At 33.9% G+C, this 27,417-nt stretch overlaps 1 protein-coding gene across 1 annotated transcript in view; it reads right to left on the reverse strand.

The window, feature by feature from the left end:
• Positions 1-27,417, reverse strand: part of VPS13C (vacuolar protein sorting 13 homolog C) — a 176,509-nt gene that overhangs the window by 81,373 nt on the left and 67,719 nt on the right. Inside the window, exons 25-40 of the mRNA XM_014780787.2 lie at positions 26,712-26,851; positions 23,543-23,696; positions 21,799-21,878; positions 20,552-20,611; positions 19,175-19,337; positions 18,303-18,419; positions 16,968-17,071; positions 16,589-16,756; positions 15,804-16,108; positions 13,601-13,748; positions 12,217-12,325; positions 5,568-5,704; positions 3,520-3,676; positions 2,379-2,458; positions 1,762-1,821; positions 891-1,053 (exon numbers count right to left, since the gene is read on the reverse strand). Of these exons, the coding sequence (XP_014636273.2) occupies positions 891-1,053; positions 1,762-1,821; positions 2,379-2,458; positions 3,520-3,676; positions 5,568-5,704; positions 12,217-12,325; positions 13,601-13,748; positions 15,804-16,108; positions 16,589-16,756; positions 16,968-17,071; positions 18,303-18,419; positions 19,175-19,337; positions 20,552-20,611; positions 21,799-21,878; positions 23,543-23,696; positions 26,712-26,851 (2,145 nt within the window). The remainder of the gene's footprint in view (positions 1-890; positions 1,054-1,761; positions 1,822-2,378; positions 2,459-3,519; positions 3,677-5,567; positions 5,705-12,216; positions 12,326-13,600; positions 13,749-15,803; positions 16,109-16,588; positions 16,757-16,967; positions 17,072-18,302; positions 18,420-19,174; positions 19,338-20,551; positions 20,612-21,798; positions 21,879-23,542; positions 23,697-26,711; positions 26,852-27,417) is intronic.

The following is a 27,417-nucleotide window of genomic DNA, read 5'->3' on the forward strand; positions in this document are numbered from 1 at the left end:
CATTGCTTCTTCATTTATTTAATTGTGTATGTATGTATGTATGTATATGTTATATAGAAAAGCATTTCCATGGATATTAATGTAACAAGCACATTAAAGACAAAGAAGGTAAAACCCTTCTACTTTAGTTTACAGCAAAAGTATTGCCCTGCTCCTTGGTTAAAAAAAAATTGGATCCTTGTATCAGATCTAATAGTACTAAGTTTTACACTTTAAAGATGCCAGTAGTAAAATATAACTCAAACAGGTAATGGTCTGAAAATTAAATTACTGGATGTTAGATATTCACAATATGATATGAAAGAAAAATAATTAACATATTTGACTTAAAAACAAGTCCATATTCACTCAGGATACATCATATCTAACATTTCATAGCACAAGCCATATACTTGAGGAAAATGTGCCCATATCTGTATGTGATTTAAATTCAGAAACCAAAGTGAGTCTGTCTCTTCCAGGAGATTTTTCCTTGTGTGTCCTGCACTTCAAATTGTTGAGCGCCAGGTAGGTTTACTTGACTGACTGAAATGGGCCTGTGTTACTAGGGCATGATCGTATTCATATTTTAATTTCTTCCTCTCCTACTTTCATTGGAGTGAAGGCTGCAGAGACATCAATGCAAAGTATATACAACTTTATGTAAAAGCTAGAAAGTGAAATCAAATATAAATACATGATTAATATTAAACACTTATTTAAAATGCCTCACTAAATTACTCTACAATACCATAGGGATAAATTTTGCTTTCTTTTGAAACTAACCTAATCTGTCAGAGCAGCTGTACCATTAAGGTGCTAAATATTTATCTTAGCTTGAAAATACAAGTTATTATACAATTTTTAAAGTTCAGACAGAAAGTATTAGACCATGACTCAAAAGTTAATACCAGCTTTGACAACAATACTCCTGGACTCTTCCACAAGTGGTTTCAGCTTAGATTCTTTCTCAGAAGAGGAAGGTTCAGAGGATGGGAGGGCAGATGATAAAAGATCCAGGAAGGAGAGTAAAGCTTCCAAATGAAGTACTAAGTCTAAGGATGAAAATGAAACCTAAGATAACGAACAATTAGAGAACCAGATTTCAGATATGCTGACATTTTTATATTAAGTTTCAACATTTACAAGTAGCATAAGAATAGTTCAATTAAGGTCCTTTTTTAATTTTTTAAGAAAGAACTCACTATTACAATGTTAATCCTTATCAGACAACAGACCAACACTCTGCCCTCTCCCACACCCAGCTGTAACTCTTAACCTCAACAGAACATGACGGGTTTTAAGTAAAGATATAGGAAGTATTATTAGGCCTCAGCTCAATCACATTTCAGATGGTTCCAAGGCAGACTATACAAGCTCAAATGGACTATGAGCAACGTTTGTACTGGGCCGTACTTTTAGCCTTGTCCTTAATTTTATTCTCATCCTAGTCTGTATATAATTCAAATATTTAATGCTCCCATCAACGTTAGGCCAAATAACCCTAGTGAAAAAAATACCCTTTAAGTGTATTATTTTTGTACTCAACAAGGAATCATTAATTCATATCTGGGAAACAACCTCTTAGGAAATCAAATGAACTTTTCTAAGAATTTTATTTCAACTCTATATTCATTTCTTTTATCAACAAGATTAGATCTAATATTATTGCCACCCTCATTCTAATTTTAGAACTCAACAATCTCACAACTGAAGATGGCTATGAAGCTAGATTTAATGATTAATATAACCTAGCCTTATAGTTAATTAGAAAAGATTTACCTTTAGTTTCTGTTTGGTATTGTCATGAATGGTTTTAAATTCTGGTCCATCACTGTCTGCCTAGAAATAGTGAAAGATTAAACCACTGGGTTGCAAACACCAAAAAATTCACACATTGAAAAATATATATATATTCTTTACTTTTCAAAGTATGCTATGAAAACACTATAAACATATTTCTTAAAGGCAAAGAAGAACATGCCAAAAATTGACCACATAAGCATTTCTCACATTCTATAGAAGCAAAAACTCAAATTCCTTATCCTACTTAGTACTAATGGTAGGGAAAAATGCTAGTGTATCTAGACTACAGCAAACTTTGCTTCAGATTACAATGGAATTTTGTATACTCCCACTTATTCAACAACACAGGGTTAACTCAGAAGGTAACTGAAATTATCCAGGATGGTCAGATGCTTGCATAATTCACTATAATCAACCAGTTTTAGAGCAAAAAATTTATGGGCGAAAACTGAAACATTAAATATGGAGAAATTACATAATTTCATATATTCAAATATTAAAGAATTAGATATACAACCTTTAATACAACCCTTACAAATACAAAATATACAACCTTTAATGCAATTAAAGAACCTAGATATACAACCAGGTACCTTTGTCAATAACATTTTCAGAAGGGGTTCATCAGTTACATTAGAAGAATTAATAATGTGAAGAGGTTCTCCTTTCGAGTCTAAAACAAAAAAAGACAAGGTAGCTCCAATAAGTCGTTTACACATTTCAAATGTATTTTAAAACAGACCAGTTACATAAATGTATGTTTGGCAAAACTCATAGAACTGTATACCAAAAAGGGTGAATTTTACAGTATATAAATCATAGCTCAATAAAACTGGTTTTGAAAAAAAAAGGAAAGAAACTCCACTAAAAAAAAAAAAAAAAAAAAACCCAGCACCAGCCAATTACAACTCTTGTAACATTTCGTGCTACTAGTATTAGTCATTTGAACAAATCAGAATAAATTAAAGAACAATGCCATAAAACACATAAACTAGGGATTATTCTCAAACAAGCCTGCTTTACTTAAAGTTACCCCATAGAGTTCCTTTAAACTTTAAACATCCATAGCAACTTTAAAAGTTGGCTTGATGCAATTTAGAAAGTGAATTTGAAAGGTTGAGGAAACTTGCTGAACAGTAACTTAGTATTCATGCGGGGGTAAGGGAGTGAGAACATAAGGTGATGTGAAATTTTTCCCCTACACATTTTTGTATTGTTTAATTTTCATTTTTCATAAGTATATATTAACGTCATTAAAAACAAATTAAAAAACACCAATGTAATTTAAAAATAAATAAAAAACAAACAAAAAGTTACTTCCGAGTAAATTAACTCACCTTTTCAAAAAGGATCCCTGGACTCTACACCTGGGTACTGTACTTGGGTTCTGATTTCCTAATATATCAGTTCTCATAGTATAGTTATAATTAAATGTTGCCTTTTACAAGTACTGAAGCATCATGTATAGACAATGAAGACATATCTTTCATTTTTCTTTAGGATACATTTTACTTAATGCTAAATATAGATATATATTTAGATATATTCTTATTTTATGATAAGTAACTACATAGATAATAAATTTTAAAATATAAAATTCCTTTGTATCAATGTAATAAATTTAATATAACTAAATAATTATGGTGAATAATAAATATGCTTATTATTGATAAAAAGGTAGGGACCATTTGTCTACTACATAGATAATTTACACAGACTATAGTTTACACTTACCAGTGAACTCAAAGCATCGCATACTAATTTTTTTTAGATAAGCTTTAGCAGTCAAGTCATAAGTTTTAACTCTAGCTTCCATTCCAAGCTGCAGGACATTTAGTTCATGTATAGGCTTTCCTTTCTTTTCTGCTTTTTTCATCAAAGTAACCACAACCTAGAAAAAGGTACCAGTATTACCACAAACTATTTCCCTAATATACAATGAGGATAAGTCAACAATTTAATAACCATTCAGAGTGATACAACCAAAAAACTCACGCAATGTAAAGATGTTTACTTCTCTTTGTGTCTGGAAATTGCCTAGTGTTATTTACTTTGGAAGACACATTTACTTGTTCAGACTTTTGAAACAATGCCACTATATTCTAGTAGTTTTCAAGGTAAAGGTAAAAAAAAAAAAAAAAAAAGAGTAGTTCTGCCTAATTCCCAGAAGTCCTAGGCTGATGCATGGCCTTTCATTTGAAAGTCTGTGAGATAAATGGTCAATTTTTATACTACAGTCATGTGTTGCTCAACAACAGGGATCTGTTTTGAGAAATGCGTCGTTAGGAGATTTTGTCATCGTATGAACATCATAGAGTGTACTTACACAAGTGTAGATGGTATAACCTCCTACACACTCAGGCTGTATGGTACTAATCTTACAGGACCACTGTTGTATATGCAGTTCGTCACTGACCAAAACATCGTTATGCGGTGCATGACTGTACTCCTAAAGCAAGATTTCTCAACACTGGCACCACTGACATTTTGGGCTGGATAATTCTCTGTACTGGGGAGCAGTCCCGTGTGCTGGAGAATGTTTATAGCATCACCGGCCTCTACCCACTGGTTGCCAGACACCAAAAATGTCTTCAGACAGTGCCAAATATTGGCCTGAGGGGAGGATGCAAATTGCTTCCCCCCACCCCAACCACTGTCCTAATGGAAGGGAACTGTAATAATATGTATTACAAATGATATAAGAACTTTTGAGTTTTCTATGTACATATGTTAACGAAGCCCATTTGCAAACAGAATGATTCATCTATAAATGTTTCAATTATCAAAGCTCAAAAATCTTCAATAACTGTAATATTAACCAGAAAAATAGCAGAGGTTTAACATGAAAGAAGCTAGTTTCAAAGCATTTATTTCAGATCAAAAAAGTAGAACTTATTTGTTTAAAAGTTTATTATTTTTAACTCAGAGAAAGAACATAACCTCTGTACAACCATTTAATGATGAGATTCTGAAAGAAGTTCTTGCAAGTACCTGTATCCACTATGCTTTCTCACATATTCACATCTTTATGCCTGTTGCTCTTTCTACCCTGCCCCAGTCCCTTTTCCTGATCTCCTTTTCTCAGACTACACCTCACTCTTCTTTAAAAACTCGAATGCCACTTCCTCCAACAAATCTTCCCTGACCTTCTCAGACTGCTTAGATGCCCCCTCCCTCCCATCACTGCCACAAGCTCCCTGGGCACATTTTTAATGGGAGCACTTAGAAAAATTTTAATTGTTTTCTTGTTTGAGTTCAGAGTCTCTGCCTTTTACCTCTGTATTCTCAGTGCTTAGAACATGCAATGAATATTTGCTAAATGTGTGAATACAGAAGAGGAAAATCCATTTAATCTTTCCTCAAGAATCTGCAGATGGGAAGCGGATGGTGGTAATATAACATTTAAAAAATGTAGACATATTGTGTTTTATTCTACCAAGGGTTTCTAAAATTTGCAAAAGATTTCTCTGCCACTGTTTCCCCTTCCAGCCTTTCCTATATGAAATCCAAAGCAAGCCACATTCCATCTGTCCTAAAATCATTTGAAAAGCATGTTATAGGACATGCTACCATTTTCTCTATGAAATATTATATTGCTCAAATATAACCCATCTTTAACAAACTCTCAAATTTTAAAACATTACTGCTACGTACAAATTACAGTCTAGCTAAGATTTTTTTTCATCTATATCAATAATCTACAAGTTTATTTTAGTAAAGGGAACTCCAAAAATCCATTATTTATTTACCTCACTTTACAAAAACAGATGAAAATTACACACCTCTTTGATTTCAAAATTCAGCAGCATATTAATGATGTCTACAGATCTAATTTCTCCCACTCCAGCTGTTAAAGAACTTTGTGAAGCATGTACATCTTGTTGTGCTGTAGAGATTTCAAGTGGCTCTTTAGTTTCACCTAAAGATGTTTAAAAGAAATTCATTCACTTCTATTCACACATTTCTCCACAAATACTCATGGAGTACTTAAACACCCTAGACCTGGGGCAGGCACTGAAAGACCACAAATCAGTAATATACAGCTCCAGCCCTTAGAAAGCTCAGAGTTTAGCAGAAGAGACACATACATTTAAAATACAAGGAAACAAAATAAGGAGGCTACACTTAGTCAGATTAAGTGAACAAATGTTAATAGACCCTATATAAAATGTGCAAAAAGCACAGAACTAGGCATGACATTGTTATGGGAGGTCAAGAAAGGCTTAACAGGGGAACAACAATTCAAGTAGAACTGAAGCACCTCCTCACACAGAGAAGACTGTGAGAATAAGTTAAGAGGTTGGGTTTTGAAAACAGAATGGAGTTTGATATAACTAAATCATGAGGAAGATAATAAGAGTTAAGGCTAGAAAAGAAAAAAAAAAAGGGGAAATGTTTAGAGTCTCTTTTGTCATACCAAGAAGCAAAAGTAAAGCTATATGAGTATGATGATGTGCTGAAATTCACACACCCTGATGTGCAATAAAACTGTGTTCCAAGCTGTAATACACAAAACTAATAACAGCTATCACTTGCTAAGTGCTTACCTCTGTGTAGACAATGTGCTAAGGGCTGTACATGGATTGTCTCAACCCTTTGAGATAAAAATGTTATTGTCCTCATTTCACAGACGAGAAAATTGAGGTTCAGATAGATTCAGTACCTTTCCTAGAGTCACACAGATGGCAAGTGGTGAAGTCCAAACTCATCAGTCTGACTTTATAGCCTTCTCTCAACCAACGCTCAATATCATTACATTAGTTATTAATATTATTGCACTTAACTTTACCCATGACCACTAATGTAACACAAAGGAACGCTGTAGCATAAACTATACCAGAAACCCATACAGAAAACCACTGCTGTCAATTATTATTTTTGTGAAAGAAAAACATAAGGCAAGGTTTCCTAACTATTCCTTTATTCCAGCACTGTGCCAAACATAATGTGATCCAGGGGAAATAATTCTAGCAAATATTTTGCTTTTAGAAAACAACTCTTGGAATAGGTGAAGACTTCTTTAATTTTTGAAAAGCACTGATCATTAAAAAAAATGGTAAATTGGAATTCATTACAATTAACTATTTCTATTCACAAAGACCCATTAAGAGAGAGAAAAGGCAAACCAATGATAGGAAGAAGACATTTCTACACATATACCAACACATAGACATACAACACATATAACCAGCAAAGGGTTCATATCCAGAATAAACAAAGGACTCCTATATATTAATAAGAAAAAAGACAAACATCTCAATAAAAATAATGGTCAATAGACTTGAATAGTCACATCACAAAAGAGGATATTCAAATGGCCAACAATCATATGAAAAGGTTTTCAATTTCATTAGTAATCAGGGTACAAATAAAAGCCATAGAGATACCACTGCATATCTGCCAGAATGGCTAAATTTAAAAATACTGACAATACCAAGTACTAGCGAAAATGTGAAACACCCTCTAAGAACAGGAACCAGACAAGAATGCCCACTTTCACTACTCTTATTTAACACAGTATTGGAAGTCCTAGCCAGAGCAATCAGGCAAGAAAAAGAAATAAAAGGGATCCAAATTGGAAAGGAAGAAGTGAAACTGTCGCTATTTGCAGATGACATGATTTTATATATAGAAAACCCTAAAGAATACACCAAAAACTTTTAGAAATAATAAATGAATACGGTAAAGTTGCAGGATACAAAATAAACATAGAAAAATCAGTTGCATTTTTATACAATAATGATGAAGTAGCAGAAAGAGATATTAATACAATCCTGGGGCCGGCCTGGTGCACATAGTGGTTAAGTTCACGCACTCTGCTTCGGCGGCCCAGGGTTCACAGGTTCGGATCTCAAGTGTGGACCGACACAATGCTTGCCAAGCCATGCTGTGGCAGCGTCCCATATAAAGTAGAGGAAGATGGGCACAAATGTTAGCCCAGGACCAATCTTCCTCAGCAAAAAAAGAGGACAATTGGCAACGGACTTTAGCTCAGGGCTAATCTTCCTCATAAAAAAAAAAAAAAAAAGAATACAATCCCATTTACAGTTGCAACAAAAAGAATACAATACCTAGGGATAAACTTAACCAAAGACGTGAAATATCTGTACACTGAAAACTATAAAACATTACTGAAAGAAACTGAAGAAGACACAAAGAAATAGAAAGATATTCCACACTCTCAGATTGGCAGAATTAACATAGCCAATTAACATTGGAAGAATTAACATAGCCACACTTCCTAAAGCAATCTATAGATTCAATGCAATCCCTATCAAAGTTCCAACAACATTTTTCACAGAAATAGAACAAAGAATCCTAAAATTTATACAGAACAAAAAAAGACCCCGAATAGCCAAAGGAATCCTGAGAAAAAAGAACAAAGCTGGAGGTATCACACTCCCTGATTTCAAAATATACTACAAACAGCACAGTACTGGCACAGAAACAGACACACAGATCAATGGAATAGAACTGAGGGCCCAGAAATAAACCCACACATCTATGGACAGCTAATTTTTGACAAAGGAGCCAAGAACATACAATGGAGAAAGGAAAGGCTCTTCAATAAATGATGTTGGGAAAACTGGACAGCCACATGCAAAAAAATGAAAGTAGACCCTTACCTTACACCATACACAAAAATTAACTCCAAATGGATTAAAGACTTGAATGTAAGACCTGAAACTATGAAACTTCTAGAAGAAAACATAGGAAGTACGCTCTTCAACATCAGTCTTAGCAACATATTTTCAAGTACCATGTCTGACTGGGCAAGAGAAACAATAGAAAAAGTAAACAAATGGGACTAGGTCAAACTAAAAAGCTTCTGCACAGCAAAGGAAACCATCAACAAAACGAAAAGACAACCTAACAACTGGGAGAAGATATTTGCAAACCATATATCTGATAAAGGGTTAATTTCCAAAATATATAAAGAACTCATACATCTCAATAACAAAAAAGCTAATAACCCAATTTGGGGCCGGCCTGGTGGCGCAGCAGTTAAGTGCGGTTAAGTATGCATGCTCCGCTGCAGTGCCCCAGGGTTTGCAGGTTCAGATCCTGGGCACGCACCAATGCACCGCTTGGTAAGCCATGCTGTGGTGGCGTCCCATATAAAGTAGAAGAAGATGGACACGGATGTTAGCCCAGGACCAATCTCCTCAAGAAAAAAGGGGAGGATTGGTATCGGATGTTGGATCAGGGCTAGTCCTCCTCAAAAAAAAACTAACAACCCAATTAAAAAATGGGCAAAAGACCTGAACAGACATTTCTCCAAAGAAGATACACAGATGGCCAACAGGCACATGAAAAGATGTTCAACACCATTAACTATCAGGGAAATGCAAATCAAAACTACAATGAGATATCACCTCACGCCCATCAGAATGGCTATAAATAACAACACAGGAAATAAGTGTTGGAGAGGATGTGGCGAGAAGGGAACTCTCATACACTGCTGGTGGGAATGCAAACTGGTGCAGCCACTATGGAAAACAGTACGGAGATTCCTCAAAAAATTAAGGATAGAATTACCATATGATCCAGCTATTCCACTGCTGGGTATTTATCCAAAGAACAGGAAAACACCAATGCATAGAGATATATGCACCCCTGTGTTCAATGCAGCATTATTCACAAAAGCCAAGACTAAGAGCCTATCAATGGACGAATGGATAAAGATGTGGTATATATCACAATGGATACTACTCAGCCATAAGAAACGATGAAATCCAGCCATTTATGACAACGTGGATGGACATTAAGGGTACTATGCACAGCGAAATAAGTCAGAGGGAGAAGGTCAAACACCCTATGATCTCACTCATTAAGTAGAAGATAAAAACAACAACAAACACATAGAGACAGAGACTGGATTGGTGGTTACCAGAGGGGAAGGGGGGAGGGAGGAGGGCTAAAGGGATGATTAGGCACATGTGTGTGGTGACGAATTGTAATTAGTATTTGGGTGGTGAACATGATGCAACCTATGCAGAAACCGAAGTATAATGATGTACACTTGAAATTTATGCAATGTTGTAAACCAATGTTACCACAATTAAAAAAAAAAAAGTTAGTAGGGTAAGAACTGGGGAGTTATTTCATCCCAAATGGAGAATTAATGCCTATTATGAACACAATTTCTAAAACCCTGCAGGTCTATTTAAACTTCCTTTTTACAATCAGAAGGCCCACAGCTTAAAAGAGTCCTTTATTTATTATGAATCTAAACTACAGCATCTACGTTTATTATAAAAAAAGAAAAGATCGATACTTGATTTTACTCTATTCACAGGGCTTCCTTCTGAGCCCTCTAATAAGTCCATGATTTCAATAAAAAAAAAAATTGTGAAACAACTGGAACTCTCATATATTGCTGATAGGAAAGTAAACCGGTACAACTACTTCAAAAACTGTTTGATATAATTTGGCATAAGTTACTGAAAGTAAATGTACACCGAACATATGATGCAGTAATACTACTCCTAGCTAGATACCTAAAAGAAAACCGTATATAAGTATGCCAAAAGACATGTGCAGTAACATTCACAGCAACTTTATTCATGATAGTCAAAAATGGGAAACAACCCAAATGATCATCAAAGATAGAATGGATAAAACAAATATTGATACATTCATATAATAATACCGCATAGGAATAAAAAGAACAAAGTACTGCTTGCATACAACAGGGATGTATTTCACAAACAATGATGAATGAAAAAAGCCAAAACCAAAGAGTAAATTCTGTATGATTCCATTTATATGAAATTCAAGAAGCAGCAAAACTAATCTATCTACGGTATTACAAATTAGAATGGCAGTTAATTCTGGGAAGATTTGTGGGCAGGGTAGGTGTTTGGTACTGACTGGGAAGGGGCATAGGGATGCCTTCTGGGGCGCTGTGCTGGAAATGTTCTATATCTTAATCATGGTGATAACACAGGTATAGCCATGTGTAAAAATTCACTGAATTATATACTTAAGATTTGTGCACTTACAGTAAAAAATATACAGTCAAAAAAATTTTTTAAACGATAAAATATAGTGATATATCATTTTTCACTTAGCAAATTGGCAAAAATTTAAAAGTCTGATAATCTGCTGTGTTTGTACCAGAAAAACAACCTGGTAGGAGTGCAAAATTAGTACAAGTTCTATGAGGGGCAAATGGTAAGATCTGTCAAAATGTTAAATTAAGTTAATTTTAATTAATTATTAATTTGAATTAAATTAGTAAAAATTAAATACTCTTTAATCCAGGAGTCCTGGTATTTCCCCTACAGATATACATGTACTTGTAAAAGTCTATGTACAAGGATATTCAACACAACATGGTAAGAGTGGAAGATTGAAAACAACCTGAAACATCCATCAATAGGGACTTGCTAAATAAATTATGATACTTCAACAGAATTTAATACCAGGGAGCCATTAAAAACAAAGAGGCAGATCTATACATAGTATGCATACACATAAATCTATAGATATGGAATGAACACCAATATACACTGTTAATTAAAAAAAAGGAAAGTGCAGAAATACACACACATACACACACATATAGGATGGTACCATTCATTTGAAAAAATAAAGATGTCTGTGTGTGTATATACATATAAAATAGCTTAAAAAAATAAATCTGGTAGTTACCTAACCTTTAAGTCAAAAGGGCCTTTGTAGCTAATAATTTAGATTCTCTTTGCATTTTTACTGCAGTATAATTTTTTCAGTATTTTTGTTGAGTGGTGATTTTTCAAATGTTTCAATTCTCAGGGATATTTCACTACTAATCCTCATTTCAAACCAGATCAAGGAGCCGCCCGGTGGCGCAGTGGTTAAGCGCGCACGCTCCTCTTCGGCGGCCTGGGGTTCACAGGTTCGGATCCCAGGCGCGCACTGACGCAGGGCTTGTTAAGCCATGCTGTGGTGGCGTCCCATATAAAGTAGAGAAAGATGGGTACATATGTTAGCCCAGGGCCAATCTTCCTCAGCAAAAAGAGGAGGATTGGCATCGTATGTTAGCTCAGGGCTAATCTTCCTTACACACACACACAAAAAAAACCCAGATAAAGTATGCTACCATAGCCTAGTGCCAACTTTAAATGTTTTTTTTCTATACATGCAAATTCACTAATTATCCCAGGAATCCTCCAGTGGTTTGAAACCTTTCTTTAGGGCTTCCTCCTAACTTATGCAACTTAGAAAAAAATCTGAACTGATTGTTTGCTTAACCAAAAACAGTCAAACTATGGTTTTATTCAATAATTATCTTACTTGTTTTCTTGGTAATACAAACCACAATTTGTAAATACATCTTTGTTTACTTCATATTTATTGTCTACTTCATATTTATTGTCTATCTCCCCTACTAAATTGTAAAATAAATAGATACGTGTATTATGCCACCTACGGTCAGTCTCTTACCTGTCTTTTGTATTCTTGGTTCCACTTTATTCAAGTCTTCAGTAGCTTCACCAAGATTTTCTGTTAGTATTCTAAACAAAAGGTTAAGATCTTCTTGATTTAGATTAACCTGTAAAATATTATGTTAAGAGAAAAGATAAAGATATTTCATTTTAAAGTGAAACAATTTTAATATAGAAAATAAATTCCTAGTGACAAAACACGAAGGACAAAATAATCTTAACATTGAAAAATTACATAATCACTACCCACTCAATTATTTTACTACTTATTTCATGGTAAAATTTTTATTTTCACAGATAAGAAAGTGTTTGGAGAAAAATAATGAGATTTATGAGTGTATTAATTTCATCTACTTAACTTATATTATCCTTAGTGAAAGTTAACGATTAAAGAAACCTGATCATTTAAAAAAAAGTGACAAATTCAGAAAACACTTAAATTCCACTTTTTAAACAATAACAATTCCAATGAAATTAAAAAGCTGTCTTCAATATAAAAAATAGGCTTTTCCCTCAATGCTATAATTATCTTAGGGGTACTTAGATATCCCTAAAAATAATTTTAAAAATATCCATTTAGGGGCCGGCCCCACAGCATAGCGGTTAAGGGCAAGCATTCCGCTACAGCTGCCCGAGAGTTCGCAGGTTTGGATCCCGGGCACACACAGACACACCGCTTGTCAAGCCATGCTGTGGCGGCATCCCATATAAAGTAGAGGAAGATGGGCACGGATGTTAGCCTAGGGCCAATCTTCCTCGGCAAAAAGAGGAGGATTGGCAGTGGATGTTAGCTCAGGGCTGATCTTCCTCACAAAAAATTAAAAAAAAAAATCCATTTATCCCTAAAAATAAACGGAACAAGATGTAATATAATATGCTAATAAATAATTTACATACAGATCTCTGCTAATGTGTACATGTAGCAAATTTATTTTTTATTTATTTTTTTGAGGAAGATCAGCTCTGAGCTAACATCTATCGCCAATCCTCCTCCTTTTTTTTCCCCAAAGCGCCAGTAGATAGTTATATGTCATAGTTGCACATCCTTCTAGTTGCTGTATGTGGGACGCGGCCTCAGCATGGCCGGAGAAGCAGCACGTCAGTGCGCGCCCGGGATCCAAACCGGGGCCGCCGGTAGCAGAGCGTGCGCACTTAACCACTAAGCCACTGGGTCAGCACCATGTAGCAAATGTAAAAGTTAAGTAACACTTAACTAAAGATTAAATTCTACTAAAAATAATAAAAATCTTGTTGGACAACATCTCCCTGAAATTTTTCTTATATTCATCAGTAAAAAATTCCACATATTATATGGATTTATATTGAGAAAGTCTTCAGAGTCTATAATTTCAATAACAAGTTCTTTTCACTCATATACTTACACTCATTGACTCAAGATGTCCTTTAATTTCTACAACTGGTACCTTGTGGTACCAAGACGAAGCTAGATTCCGATTTACAGAAAACTCCAAGTTAAGTGGATGCAACAGTTGAATATCAAGATGGGAGACACCTGGCTGGATCACTGTCCTAATGAAAAATATAATTGATACATATGCATAAATATAGGGAGGAAATGCAACATATCATTAAAAAACCACAAAGTCAGGGCCGGCCAGATGGCACAAGCGGTTAAGTGTGCACGTTCCGCTGCGGCGGCCTGGGGTTCACCGGTTTGGATCTCGGGCGCGCACCGATGCACCGCTTGGCAAGCCATGCTGTGGCGGCCTCCCATTTAAAGTGGAAGAGGATGGGCACGGATGTTAACCCAGGGCGAGTCTTCCTCAGCAAAAAAATAAAAGTAAAAAAAAAAAGAGGAGGATTGGCAGATGTTAGCACAGAGCTGATCTTCCTCCCTCCAAAAAAAAAAAACACAAAGTCAAAAGTTGCTGCTGTAAACATTCATTTGAAACAGTGCTGTCTGAGTGTTTTCTAATCTCAATCTGTAATTAATTTAATCTGTAATACACTAGCAGGGGTAGATTAAAATATATGATATACAATCAGCAATTAAGAAAACTTTTTCTTTAAACAGTAGATAGGTGACAAATTGAATACAATTTAGCAAGAAATTCATATTGTTGAAGATATGGGGAAATCATTAAATACAGTTGTTCATGGTCTGATAATGTACATTGGTACAGAGATTAAAAAAAAATAGCAAGATGAACAGTTATCACTTTCTAAGGAGTTTCATAAAACTCTTCTCCAGGATTATTTTCTGGACTTGCCTTATAATGATCCCATTTTTATTCAGAATAATTAAATATCCTTGGATGGGGAATAAAATGATTTTAAAATGAACTATGTACAGACTTTCACATGTCAGCTGGTGTGAGCACTACAGATACATCATTACTTACAAAGCCAAAAATGTATAAGCTCAATTAAATCATGAGGAATCACTCAGACAAAACCAAACTGAGAGACATTCCATGAAACAATTAGACTGTACTCTTCAAAACTGTCATCATCATGAAAGACAAAGGAAGGCTAAAGAACTATTCCAGACTAAGTATCTATCAGTACAGAAATGCCCCTCAGTAGTATAGGATATAATTAAATGATTTATGTGATGCAGGATCAAGGAAAAAATTACTATAACAGACATTATTGGAACAACCGGTAAAATCTGAATATTGACTGCATATTAGATAATAGTATTATATCAGTGTTAAATTTCCAGAATTTGATAATTTCACTGTGGTTATGTAAGAGAACAAAAGTTTTTGTTCTTAGGAGACACACGCCAAAGTATTTAGGGGCAGAGGGTTAAGATGTCTATTCTCAAATGGTTTAGCCAAAAATGTTTTAATAATGTTATACAATAAATAAGTCCTAGGGATATAATGTACAGCATGGTGACCACAGTTAATAATACTGTATTGTATATTTGAAAGTTGCTAAGAGAGTAGATGTTAAAAGTTCTCATCACAAGGAAAAAAATTCTGTAACTATGTGTGTTGATAGATGTTAACTAGACTTACTGTGGTGATCATTTCACAATACATACATATATCGAATCATTATGTTGTACATCTGAAACTAATATAATGCCATAAGTCAATTACACCTCAATTAAAATTAAATTAAAAAGATGTTTTAAATGATAATATATGCATATACATAAAGTTAAAGCAAATGTAAACGATGAGTCTAGGTGAAAGATTTTTTTTTTTTATAATTTTATTTATTTATTTATTTTTCCCCCAAAGCCCCAGTAGATAGTTGTATATCATAGCTGCACATTCTGCTAACTGCTGTATGTGGGACGCGGCCTCAGCATTGGCAGGAGAAGTGGTGCGTCGGTGCACACCCAGGATCCGAACCCGGGCCACCAGCAGCGGAGCTCGCACACTTAACCGCTAAGCCACAGGGCCAGCTCTAGGTGAAAGATTATAAGCACATTCACGGTACTATTTTTGCAATTTTTCTATAGGTTTGAAATTTTTCAAAATAAAAAGCTGATTAAAAAATAAACTGTTCTGTGCAATTGAAGTATGTTGGGTACGAATTCCAATGGGCATAAAATTTCATGGAAAACATTAAATAATAGTTAGATCCATGATTATTGAGAGAGTATACCTAGAAAGCTTAAGCTTTGTTAGCTGCACATCCATTCTATCAATTACTGGAGGGTTTAAGTAGTCTTCACCAGACACCAGACTGAACTGATTTTGAACTCGGATTAACCCAAGATCTACCACTACTGCATCGGTGGAAATGGAAGACTGTGGGATGACTATAACTGGTGCTTTCAAATCAATATCGATAGAAACACGAAAACTCCTCTGGGCAAGGTCTTTCACACTTGTGGCAGCCTTTTCTGCAGCTTGGGCAGTGGCAGCACTCAGAGCCTCTTTGGCTATCTGGAAATTGTTGAGGAAGTTCTGTGGACACAAAGTATAAAAGGAGATATTCAAGCAGAAGACGAACATATCACTAACAACACCATTTTCTTTTTATTTATGTGCTAGTTCTTTTCCAATAGATAACTTTCAGTTGAGTCCTATTTTTCTAGAGTTAGGAAGAAATTACTGATTATCCATCCATATTAATGAGCTACTTAATAAGGCCTAAGGTTACGTGGCTGAGGAACAGAGAAAAAAACATTTTCAATAGTTTTTGTACTTGAGAATTTGGTTTCATTATGTTCTAGCAAAAATAATTCCAGTTTTAGACAAAAATCATTAAAAGATTCATATTTCAACTGTTAAAGGTTTTGACCTCTACATTAACACATAAAAACCATCTACAATCAAAAGAAGGCACACCCTAAAATCCAATGTTTGTAAGATTTGCAATCATAATTATTAGACTTATTTAAGTATTTCTAAGTTGAAAAATCAATATATAATTACTGATTTTACCAGAAGTGACATGAGGAATTTATGAAGATAGACGATCTGAATGCAGCCAACGTTGAGTGATACCACACCATCCACTTTGGACATGTCAGTATAGGCATCCCCCTCAGTAGCATCTGGATACAAATCCAAGTTAAAACGAAAAACTTCATTTCCCATTATTGACACGGCCTGAAAAGCAGAGATTTCAATGTATTCCATCCAAGAGGATAATGACAAAATAAAGTCCCATTTAAAAAGGGTTTATATTTATATATAATCATTATGGAAACAAACATTTTTCTATCAAAATATATTTCATTAATAATATAGAATATATTTAAAAATAAAATTTCACTTTCAATCATCAAAAAATATTAGCAATCTATTTACCACCACCTACTTTTTTATGCACTGTATTAGGATCAACATCTGTGACAATAATATTTTCCAGTCTGGCAAATAGTGACTGTTTTCTTGACTGAAGAGAAAGAGAGGAATCGAGGCCTGAAAAAAAATTATATTATTATAATTTCTATAGATCTACTATAATGAGATCTTTTTTTTCAACTGCAGACAGATTTTTATTGATTTATTTTTCCAGGTGTACATCATTATATTTCAATTTCTGTGTAAACTACATGATGTTCACCACCCAAAGACTAATTACCATCCATCAAGTATACATGTGCCCTATTACCCCTCTCATCCTCCTCCCTTCCCTCCTCCTCTCTGGTAAACACCAATCTAATCTCTGTATCTATGTGTTTGTTTGTGGTGGTTGTTGTTATCTTCCACTTATGAATGAAATCACAGGGTATCTGACTTTCTCTGTCTGATCTATTTCACTTAGCATAATTTCCATAGATCCACCATAATAAGATCTTAAGATGTTTCTTTCCATTTCACAATTTTATTTGGGGGATGATATTTTTAAAAATTTAACGATGTTTGAAGTCCCAATTGATAAATAAGTTGCAATATTAGATATTTTTAGTTTTGTAAACAATGAAACCTATAAATTAGTTTAAAAAATGATTACCTGATTTTTCAACCTTCTGAAAAAACTACATCTGGTGCAAACAGATTATCTTGGGATTTTAGTAAATCCTTTACACCTTATATCCAGTCATTTACACTAAAGCTATAAAAGTTTCATGATTCAAATTCAGACTAATAGATGAAATGCCAGTTTGGAAAGAACAAAGAAAAAACACCCTAGTTTTCTAGTTTTTAAGTTCTTCAAGAATTTCATTAAACATATTCTTTACCTTTACCAGATCACAATGAGCTGGCAGAGTCAGAGAAAAAGCTAGATTAGTTTTAGCAGTTTTTGCCTATAAGGACATAATGGGCTTATAGGTTTTGTTCTTCATGATAAGGTTGCTTTGCACCTGTACCAAGATAAAGCATATTCATAAAGCTTAACCTGAATTCTGGATTGACACTTATCCCAGCTCATCAATGGCATCACTATATTGACATTAGTATCCCTTTTCATCTCCGAGATAACTTTCAAAATGGTACAAAACACCAGTATGTATGGTTCAAGTTGATGATCAGATTCTGACCAATATCTACATCCCAAAGAGTTAAGAAGGCACGCAGTCCAAGTATGACACAAAATAAAACTACGCAGTTTTCACAGCTCAGAGCCCTCCATTGTATATTCTTTAGCATTGCAAAAAAAATAAAAAGCTAATCTTTTAAACAATTTTTAATACTGTGAGAACTTTACCTTGAATCTTGATTTCAGCAATATTTTTCTTCTCATCACAAACAATGACACAGAAAGCATTCAACTTGGCAAACAGCCTGAAGTCAATAATGTCACTATCTTTAGAGGATACAATCACTACAAATAAAACAAAGCACTCTATCACAGTGGGATTCTAGTAATCTAAATTCTACTAAGGTTTCTTCCCTATATTAAGTGAACCACAGTTCTGTTAAAAAAAATTATAAAAGTCTCAAGTTCTTAAAGATTTCAAATACTTTTTTTTGCTTTATATATTTTGCAGAGTTTGCATTTTTCATAGTGAGATGTGTTACTTTTATAATTTAAAAGCAAGAAAGAGATGTAAAATAAATAAATAAGATAAGCACATTGAAACTCAGAGAAGGTAAATAATGTGCTCACAGTGACATAGTTTAAGAAGAAAAGTCAGAATCTGAACTGAGTTCTTTCTGAAAATCTGGGCTCTTGACCAGTTAGATGCTATCCCTGTGTCCCTACCCTCATGTCTCTGGGTCTTGATTTCCTTATTTATAAAATGTAAGGGAAGACTAACCCTCTATGGAACCCCTTAGGAGCCTGTGAGAGGGGAGGAAGAGCTCAGAGTAAATACAGGTCTTTTGCCCGTTACCCACCTAAAGACATCCCCTCACCACCACCAAAATAAGAACAAAAACAGACATTTTTAAAAACAACAGTATTAATTACATTTGCCTTATATATCTGGCACCTGCATATGATTTAATTTAAAGAAAAGGACAGAACTGAGGAAAATGGCATGTAAATGACTGAACTAGATGATCTCTAAGATTCTCCATTTAGCTCTAGAATTCTAAAACCTTTGCTAACAAGAAACAAAAAAGTGTTTTTCATACCTTTCTGCAGAGCTAAATTTTTTTGTTGCTTTTCAGTTGAAATTTGTAGTTCCTTGGTATCACCCACGTTTTGGCCATCTGATGGAATAATGGCTGTCAGGTAATTAATAGAAGAGAGAAGAGCTTGCGTTTGCATCAACAGATTTAAAGATGAAAAAGCCACCTAGAAATGTTTAAAAAGAAAATTAGTTTCCCAGGCCAATTATACTAGTAGTCCCCATGATGGACCCAAAAGCCTCCTTGCTAGGCTTACATCACTGCCTTACATGGCTTGGAAGGCAGAGAGAAGAGAGGAAGATTCACAACTCCTTAAATAGGGAATATATGGAGAATAAATTACACTCACACACTTCAGCAGTTCATTTGAGTACCAAAGTAACCTAATTACTCCATCTCCCAAGCATAATTATCACGGAGCCTATAATCTGCTTGTCATGGCCATCCTGATATTCAATATATATATGATTTTCTGGATCTTCAATGGACTATTTATTACAATTATATAAAACATATAAATTAGAACATGAAATTTCAGAATCACCATGTGTTACTACTATGTCAAGAAATGAGTTCAAATGTGACATTCATGAGTTTAAATGTAAAAAGTACAATTTTGAGTGAGTTCTTAGTCACTAAATGATCTTCTAAAACCACAATAGTCCTATCATTTAAAAAGAAACAAAGAATATATAACTTACAGAAAAAAAGTATTACATTTTTCAAAACAATGACTCCAGAAAGCTAAAATAGCAACACAAATTGCTTTCAAGACTATGTGGTTTTCTAATAGCAAATTAAAATTTTAAAAAGATCTTCGTTTATAGAAAAGAATTTCTTTTCATTGCCTCAAAACACTAAGTGGATATAAAAATTATAAAAAGGAAGGGCACAATATTCAACAGATTCCCCATCTCTCAAAAGTCTAATCTAAAGTTCATTTCTCTCATTTTGTTTTTAATGTAACCCACAATGACATTTTGCCTCTTCTTCCTCTACACAACTCCCTTAGCATGGCTCCAGAAGAAATCAACATCTCTCCTCGCATTTCACATACTTTCTGAGTCCTACATTAAACCATAGTGTCAAGTTTGGTTTGTTTAGAACCCTGCTGGTTCTTAGTAAATCAAAGTTCCCTTGTCTATAGCATTCCCTTCTTTAGAAATAATTCAGACGTGCTACAGTGAGTCAAAACAACAGCTTTATGACGCTGAATCATCAACATAGAGCATGGTAGGTATCTATGAGGTTAATTCATAACTTTTATTGGTTCTTGATTATTTCATCAAATTACCCAGTCAATATTCCTCAAAGGATATTGGAGACTTCTAGAGTAGGTTATTTTCAAATATGATATATTCTTTTAATAGAATTTCTTACCTTAAGTGTTTGTTCAGTTTTTTCAAAAGTAGTTTGAAAACTAGGTCCATTCTTATCAGCCTAAAAAAACAAACAAAAGTTCTAAAGAAAGAACTAAGACCAAAGTAAATAAATCACTTATTTATGATCTCTAGTTAGTTTATTTATATTCAGTTAGAATTATATTTTATATACATTAATATTTAATTTTATTGTCTTATTTTAAAGTTACATTCAAATTATTTATTTATTATGTGCAAATTTGTTCTTCCCTTCAAATATGGGAGAGTATGGCAACATTCACTTCTGGGAAACTATAGCTAGAGATCAGAATTATAAGCTCTGAAGATTGGAAAATTTAAAGGTCATCTAGCCCATCCATCACCTAACCTTTGAATCCATTTATAAAGTCTTTGGCAAGTCTATTTTAGGATATCTCCAGTGAAAGAAACCTCATTTTCTTAGAAATTCAATCTTTAGAGAACTTTGATTTAATGAGGTCTTCATACTGAGTCAAAAATCTATCTCCCATCATAATTACCCATTGGCTCAAGTTCTGTACCTTGGGACAACACAAAGTAAATTCAGTTTTACCTCTAGTGAGAAGCCTTCTGGCTAGGCTAGTTTCCCTGCCTCCCTGATCCCACAATGCTTTGTGCTCTACTTTATTAGACAATCAATCACCCTATATTTTAATTGTTGTTTACTTGCCTATCTTCCTACTTGTCTATAATTTCCTTGAAAAAGGGGAATATTTTTCATCTCTGTATCCCAAGTGCCTAACAGAATCTTACAAATAAATAGTTGTTGAACGATTAAACAAATCAACTAGTCTTGAATGAAGCTAAATACCATCAGTTCCCTCAGTGTTTCTCATATGATATATTTTTGAGTCCCTTCCCAATCCTGGCAGTTCTCTTCTGAACCCAATCCAATTTGACTTGATCCCTTTTGATGAATAGGTATCCCTTTTGACTCATATACAATGAGTGTAGGTAAGTGAATATGCCCCAGAAGATAGGAGTAGGTCTCACTTCATCCCAGACTTTCATCTTTGAGGACAAGAAGCTTGGTGGTTTTGTAACAGTCCTAGTCCTGTACTTAAGTGAAAGAAAAAGGTGTACAAATGCAAAGAGAAACAGTAGATATCCCTATAATTAAAACCTATGATACACATCCAGAGCCTTTAGTAATCTACTGTCATCTTTTTCCTTCAAGAGGACAGTTCAGAGTATATAATAAATATATAAACATTCTATGGCCCTTACCTTAATATACTCCACTTTTAAGAGATCTAATCCAGGTTTGTCAGAAGAGCTAATCAAGTGAAGTGGCTTCTTTCTGGATCCTAGATTAAAGAAAAAGAAAAAAAGTGTTTCAAATAAATTGCTCTTTTTTTAAGTTTGGAATCTTCTGGATGTCTTTTTCTTTGTCAAAAATTTTGTTAATTAAGCTTTAAAAGACTATCTGAACATATTTTCATGGCTATTATATACTAAAGTCATCACTGGTGAAGAAACAAATCAGTCTAAATCCTTACCTTACCTCTGGTATCCAACTTACTTAAAAACATGCATAATTATTTTAATTTGATTTTATATTTGTGTTCAAAAATAATCAAAACTTCTCTACATATTTTTAAGGCCATATGTGCATTTGTAGGGCAGCAGACAGACCACAGGTGTAAGAATTAGGAAATATGAATTGTAGCTCATCTCTATCCTTACAAAAAGCTATTTAACTTCAGCTTTCTCAAGTATATAACAAGGAGCTTGGACTAGAAAAATATGTAATATCCTGTTGAGCTATAAAATTCTATGAACAAATAATTCATTCACATAAAAGACATTTAAATAATTTTCCTTTGTTTAGACTAAAAGAGAAGGCTTACACAGAAGAGGAAAGATTTTTTTTAAAAGAGTGGGAACTGTTAATTTTTTTTTAATTTAAAAACACAGGTACTACCAGACACCCTCTATATCCTTATGTAGATGTGCCAAGGAACTGCTTTGAGAAGCTGTGGAGCGAGAAGTGATTTATCTACCATTTTATCCATCCTTTACTATTTGCGGTTCTATAAAACCTCCTCTGAGACATCTCAGAATTTTCCCTTGACCTTCAAGATCAAAACCTTCCCTAAAGAAAAAAAAAAGCCCAGCAAATTTATTATTTATATTTTTTTCCCCTCAAGACACTAATGTAAATTCCATCTTAACACAGTGCTTACAGAAACTTACTAACATATAAACCATTTTTGTCCTAAACTGAGGTTTATTTTAGTTTCAACTATTAAAAAAATAACAAAAAATATGTCTTTATATTTGACTAAAATGTTAGGTAATTTTAATTACTGTAGGTAAATTTAATTACCCATTCCTTCATTCCTCAAATATCTAATGAGGACACAAGATGTACACTGAAATGAATAAACTGTAAGAGCTTCTAAAGGAATGAATTTTATGTCTCACCATTTTTATTTTTATAACCTGGTGCTGCTTCTGATATATGAACACTATTCAACAGAAAGAACAAGGACTTCAATATTATAAGACCAGAGACAAATTCCAGGTTTTGCCATTCCTGAGATGCATGGTACTGAGTAAGCCACTTAATCTCTCTTATTTAGTCTTTCTTTGTTTCTAAAATGGGAATACTACTCCTTATATAAAGGAGATTTATATGGACTCTCTGAGACAGCAGATCACAGTAGTTAAGAATACAGACCCTATAGCCAGGCTTCCAGTTTTAATCATGGTTCAACCACTAACCAGCAGTGTGACCCTGGGTAAATTACATACCAATTTATGCCTTAGTTTCTTCATATGTAAACTGGAGACAATAACACTGCCCATTTCAAACCATTGTTATAAGGATTAAATGAGTTATTATTTGTAAAGTGCTTAGAACAGTGCTATTATTTATTATAAATATTATTATATAAATGAAAGTGTTTCAGATACTCAAAGTAATATATTTATTATTGGCTATTATTTCTATTTTTATGGCTATTACCTTGAATTTCATGGTAATCCAAGCTGATTTTCTTTAAATAAGATACAGCAGTTAAATCAAATGTTCTCACCGTAGCCTCTGTTCCTAACTGAGTAACATTAAATACTAAAATTGTATCTTCTTCTTTCTGTTGTTTAGTAAATTCCAAAATCACCTAAAAGAATCAGGACAGCCAATGAAAGGTTGATAAGTAGTTCGAATCATACTTAAAAAAAAAATCTTCATACGTATCATCATGAAAATAGTACAAACTTTGATCATACTCCTCTACCACCATTAAGTTATTTACTATGATTGGAAATTATCATCTTAAATTCTATTATTGAGATTATAACTACATCTATATAAAAATCATCATGAAATTTTACATCCATTATTGATTTACTTTTTTTAATTTAGTAAAAACAGCAATGTATGGATTCTTCCTTAATATGATTTTCTTAAACCTATGTCTCAAAACAAAAATAATGTTTGGTGATAAAAGAAGCATTCCTATGAAAGTAAAAAGTAAGACAAGGATGGTCACTATTATAATACTATTTAAATTTATTATGGAAATGATAACCAGTATATTTAGTCAATAATAAATAAAATATATATGTAGCAATTTTTTAAAAATGCAAGTTCTTTGATGCTCCATCAAGAGATGGAGGTCTTTGTCCCCTCCCTTTGAATTTGGACAGGTTTGGGACTGCTTCAATCAATAGACTATAGAGGAAGTGATACTATAATGACTTCCAATGCCAAAAAAGGCCATAAAACTTCCACCTGGGAGTGCTCACTCTTGGGGAAGCCAGTTGCCACATAAAATATTCAATTACCCTGAGACTGCCATCCTCAGGAGGCCATGAGCAGGTATTCCAGTCAACAGTCCCAGCTGAGCTTCCAGTCATAAGCCAGAATCAACTACCAGCATTATAAGTGTGCCACTTCTAAGCCCCTCTGAGACCTCAGGTCACTGTAGGTCCAGTCATACCTGACTGCAAGCACACGAAAGACTATATGCAACAATTACCAAGCTGGGCCCTTCCAGAATTCCTAACCTCAAAACTCTGAGCAAAATAAAATTGTCGTTTTGAGCTACTACGTTTTGGGGTAACCTGTTAGGCAGCAATAGTAACCAGAACAATATAGATGCTGAAAAAAAGGCAAAAATTAATATTGTTAGCAGTGATATAATTATATACTTAAGGAAAGTATATAATTTCTTTCCTTTCCTTTCCAGGAGTGTCAACTGGAAAACAGAAACAATAAGACAGCACAGTAAGATACTCAGTACAGAATTGATATACAAAAAAATTTCAGATAAATAAATGATTTAAGCGAAAGCAATGAAATCATAAAATAATATATAAAATCGCAGGTAAAGACTTTTGTAATGGAGGAGAATTTTCTAAACATACACTAAAATTAGGATATAAAGAAAAAAATTTGATAAATTTCACTACAAAAACATTCAAAACTTTGGAACAGCAGAAAAAGTAAAATTAGGAAAAATATTTCAAACAGCACTACTATTTTTTTCTTAGATGATTCTGGTTATCACTTTAGTTCATTCTTTTAATATTCAGTAAAACATTTATTGGGCATCATCTACCTTGTATGAGGCTCTGCCAGCCAATAAGGACATCGAAGTGACCAGGACAGACAAAGTCCTTGCCTTCATAGAACTTACATTCTAGGAAGAGTGGGGGAAAGTGAAGATTGCTATCTTGTGTTGGGTGGGCAGGCCTCTCCACTAAGATGGCATTTGAGCAAATATCTGAAGGAAGTAAAGAATCAAGTCATGCAGGAAAAGTGTTCAAGGCAAAGAAAACAGCAAGCACAAATAATGTGCTTTGGTATATATACGGAAGAACAAAAGGCAAGTGAAGGCTCCACGAGGCAAGAACTTTGCTCACTGCTATGGTTCCAGTATCAAAACAATGCCTGGTATGTAGCGGCACTCGATAAATATTCACTGAAGAAGTGAATGAAATATGGCTGCAGCAGAGTGAGCAAGTGGAAGAGAACTGAAGATGAAGCCAAAGAAGTCACATGGGGTGACTTGTAGGCCATGGGAAGGACTCAGCCCTTTACCCTGAGCGAGATGGGAAGCTAGTGTAGGGTCGTGAGCAGAACAATGACACAATCTGATTTTCATTTTAAAAGGATCGCTCTGGCTGCTATGTGAAAAACAGAGTACCTCATGGAAGCAGAAAGGCAGTTAAGAGGCTACTGCAATAGTCCAGGCCAGAGATGATGGTGACTTAGACAGTGCAGGAGCAGTGGAAGGGAAAAGCAACCATTTGAATATATTTTGAAGTTAGGGTCAAGGTATTTTCTGATATTTTAGATGGGTGTGTGAGAGAAATAAGTCAAAGCTAAAGGTAGAGAACATAACTTTTTTTAAAACAAATAACGGTAATACTTAGATTTGTATATGCAATTAAAATCTGGTATTTCTGACATTATATTTTAGGACTTGATCTCACATTGGGAGATACAGCAGTCAATAAGAAACATCTCTTTTTTATACCTTTTGTGTTTTACTATCAAAGCAATGCATATTCATTATAATAAAAATAAGAATATATGGAAAGCAAACAGGCAAAAATAAAAAACTATAATCCCACCACACAGAGATGAACACTGTCATTTATCAAAGAAAAAACATATGTATGTGTGTGTAATTTTTAAATGGAATCATAGTGCCCTTGGTATTGTAATTTTTTTTCCCCCAAATAATGATATATTGTGAACACCTTTCAATTTTTCCTTTTATTACATTTTAACGGATGTAAAGACATGTTGGAAATTTAGGTTGTTTACATTTTTCCAAATTATAAACATGACAATGAGCAATATTATTTAGCTTAAAAGTAAACAACAACAAAACATTAAAGTAAACATATCATAGAAATTTTCTACAGAAAAGAAAATTGTAATTAAGAGTTTTGAGTTTTTCCAGAATAGATTAGATACGCCATAGATCACTCATATCCATTTTTACAAAACAACATTTCATTTTCTTGGAACTGTATGTGTATGTGTATGTGTGTGTATTGAGCAATAGGGAAGACAGAGTACCATATTTTTAATATATTTAATGTTTGGGTAGCATGAGATAGTTTACAAGGATAGTGGTAACAAGAATATATTTACTTACAGACAAAATAAGTACACATACCTCTTTAATTTCAAACTTTAGCAGAAGATTAATGACCTCCTCATTTGGCACCTCTGCAACTTTTTTCAGTTCTGATCCTTTCATACTTTTACCAGTCTGTATGTCTCCATCTTCAGCATCAAAATACTCATCATCAGACTCTAAAGAAGAAGACATTCATTTGACTTGAGAGAATGTCCAATGAAAATGCATAAACACTTAAATTTAAATCTCTCAAAAGTAAATTTCATTTATTAGATATAATCTTCATATTCAGAATCAGAATATAGTTTCTTAGTGTTTTCCTAAGTCCCATAAAGTGACTTAGCCTAGCATGTGATAATCATATATAAAATCAAACCACCCTTTTTCTTCAATAGTTCTGATTGTTTTTCACTTTAGTTCATTCATTCAATATTCAATAAAATATTTATTGAGCATCATCTATCATGTATCAGTCTGTACCAGCCACTAAGGACACCAGAGTGACCAGGACAGATATGATCCTTGTCCTCATGAAGCTTACACTCTAGTTCAAAATTAAAAGAGATCAGTTACGCCAGAGCTAGAAAAAAAAGATCACATAGAGATTGGGGGAAAAAAAGCAACTTATTTAGAATCTTAAGCATTGTCAACCACAAAAATCCTTTCACTCAAATGAAGAAACTGGGTTTAAAAAAAAACAAGTGACTCAAAGTCACACTATTGGTTAGTAGTACAACTAGAA

The sequence above is a fragment of the Ceratotherium simum genome, chromosome 3, assembly GCF_057802395.1.
Source record: "Ceratotherium simum simum isolate JZ-2026a chromosome 3, ASM5780239v1, whole genome shotgun sequence".
NCBI classification, from domain to species: Eukaryota; Metazoa; Chordata; class Mammalia; order Perissodactyla; family Rhinocerotidae; genus Ceratotherium; species Ceratotherium simum.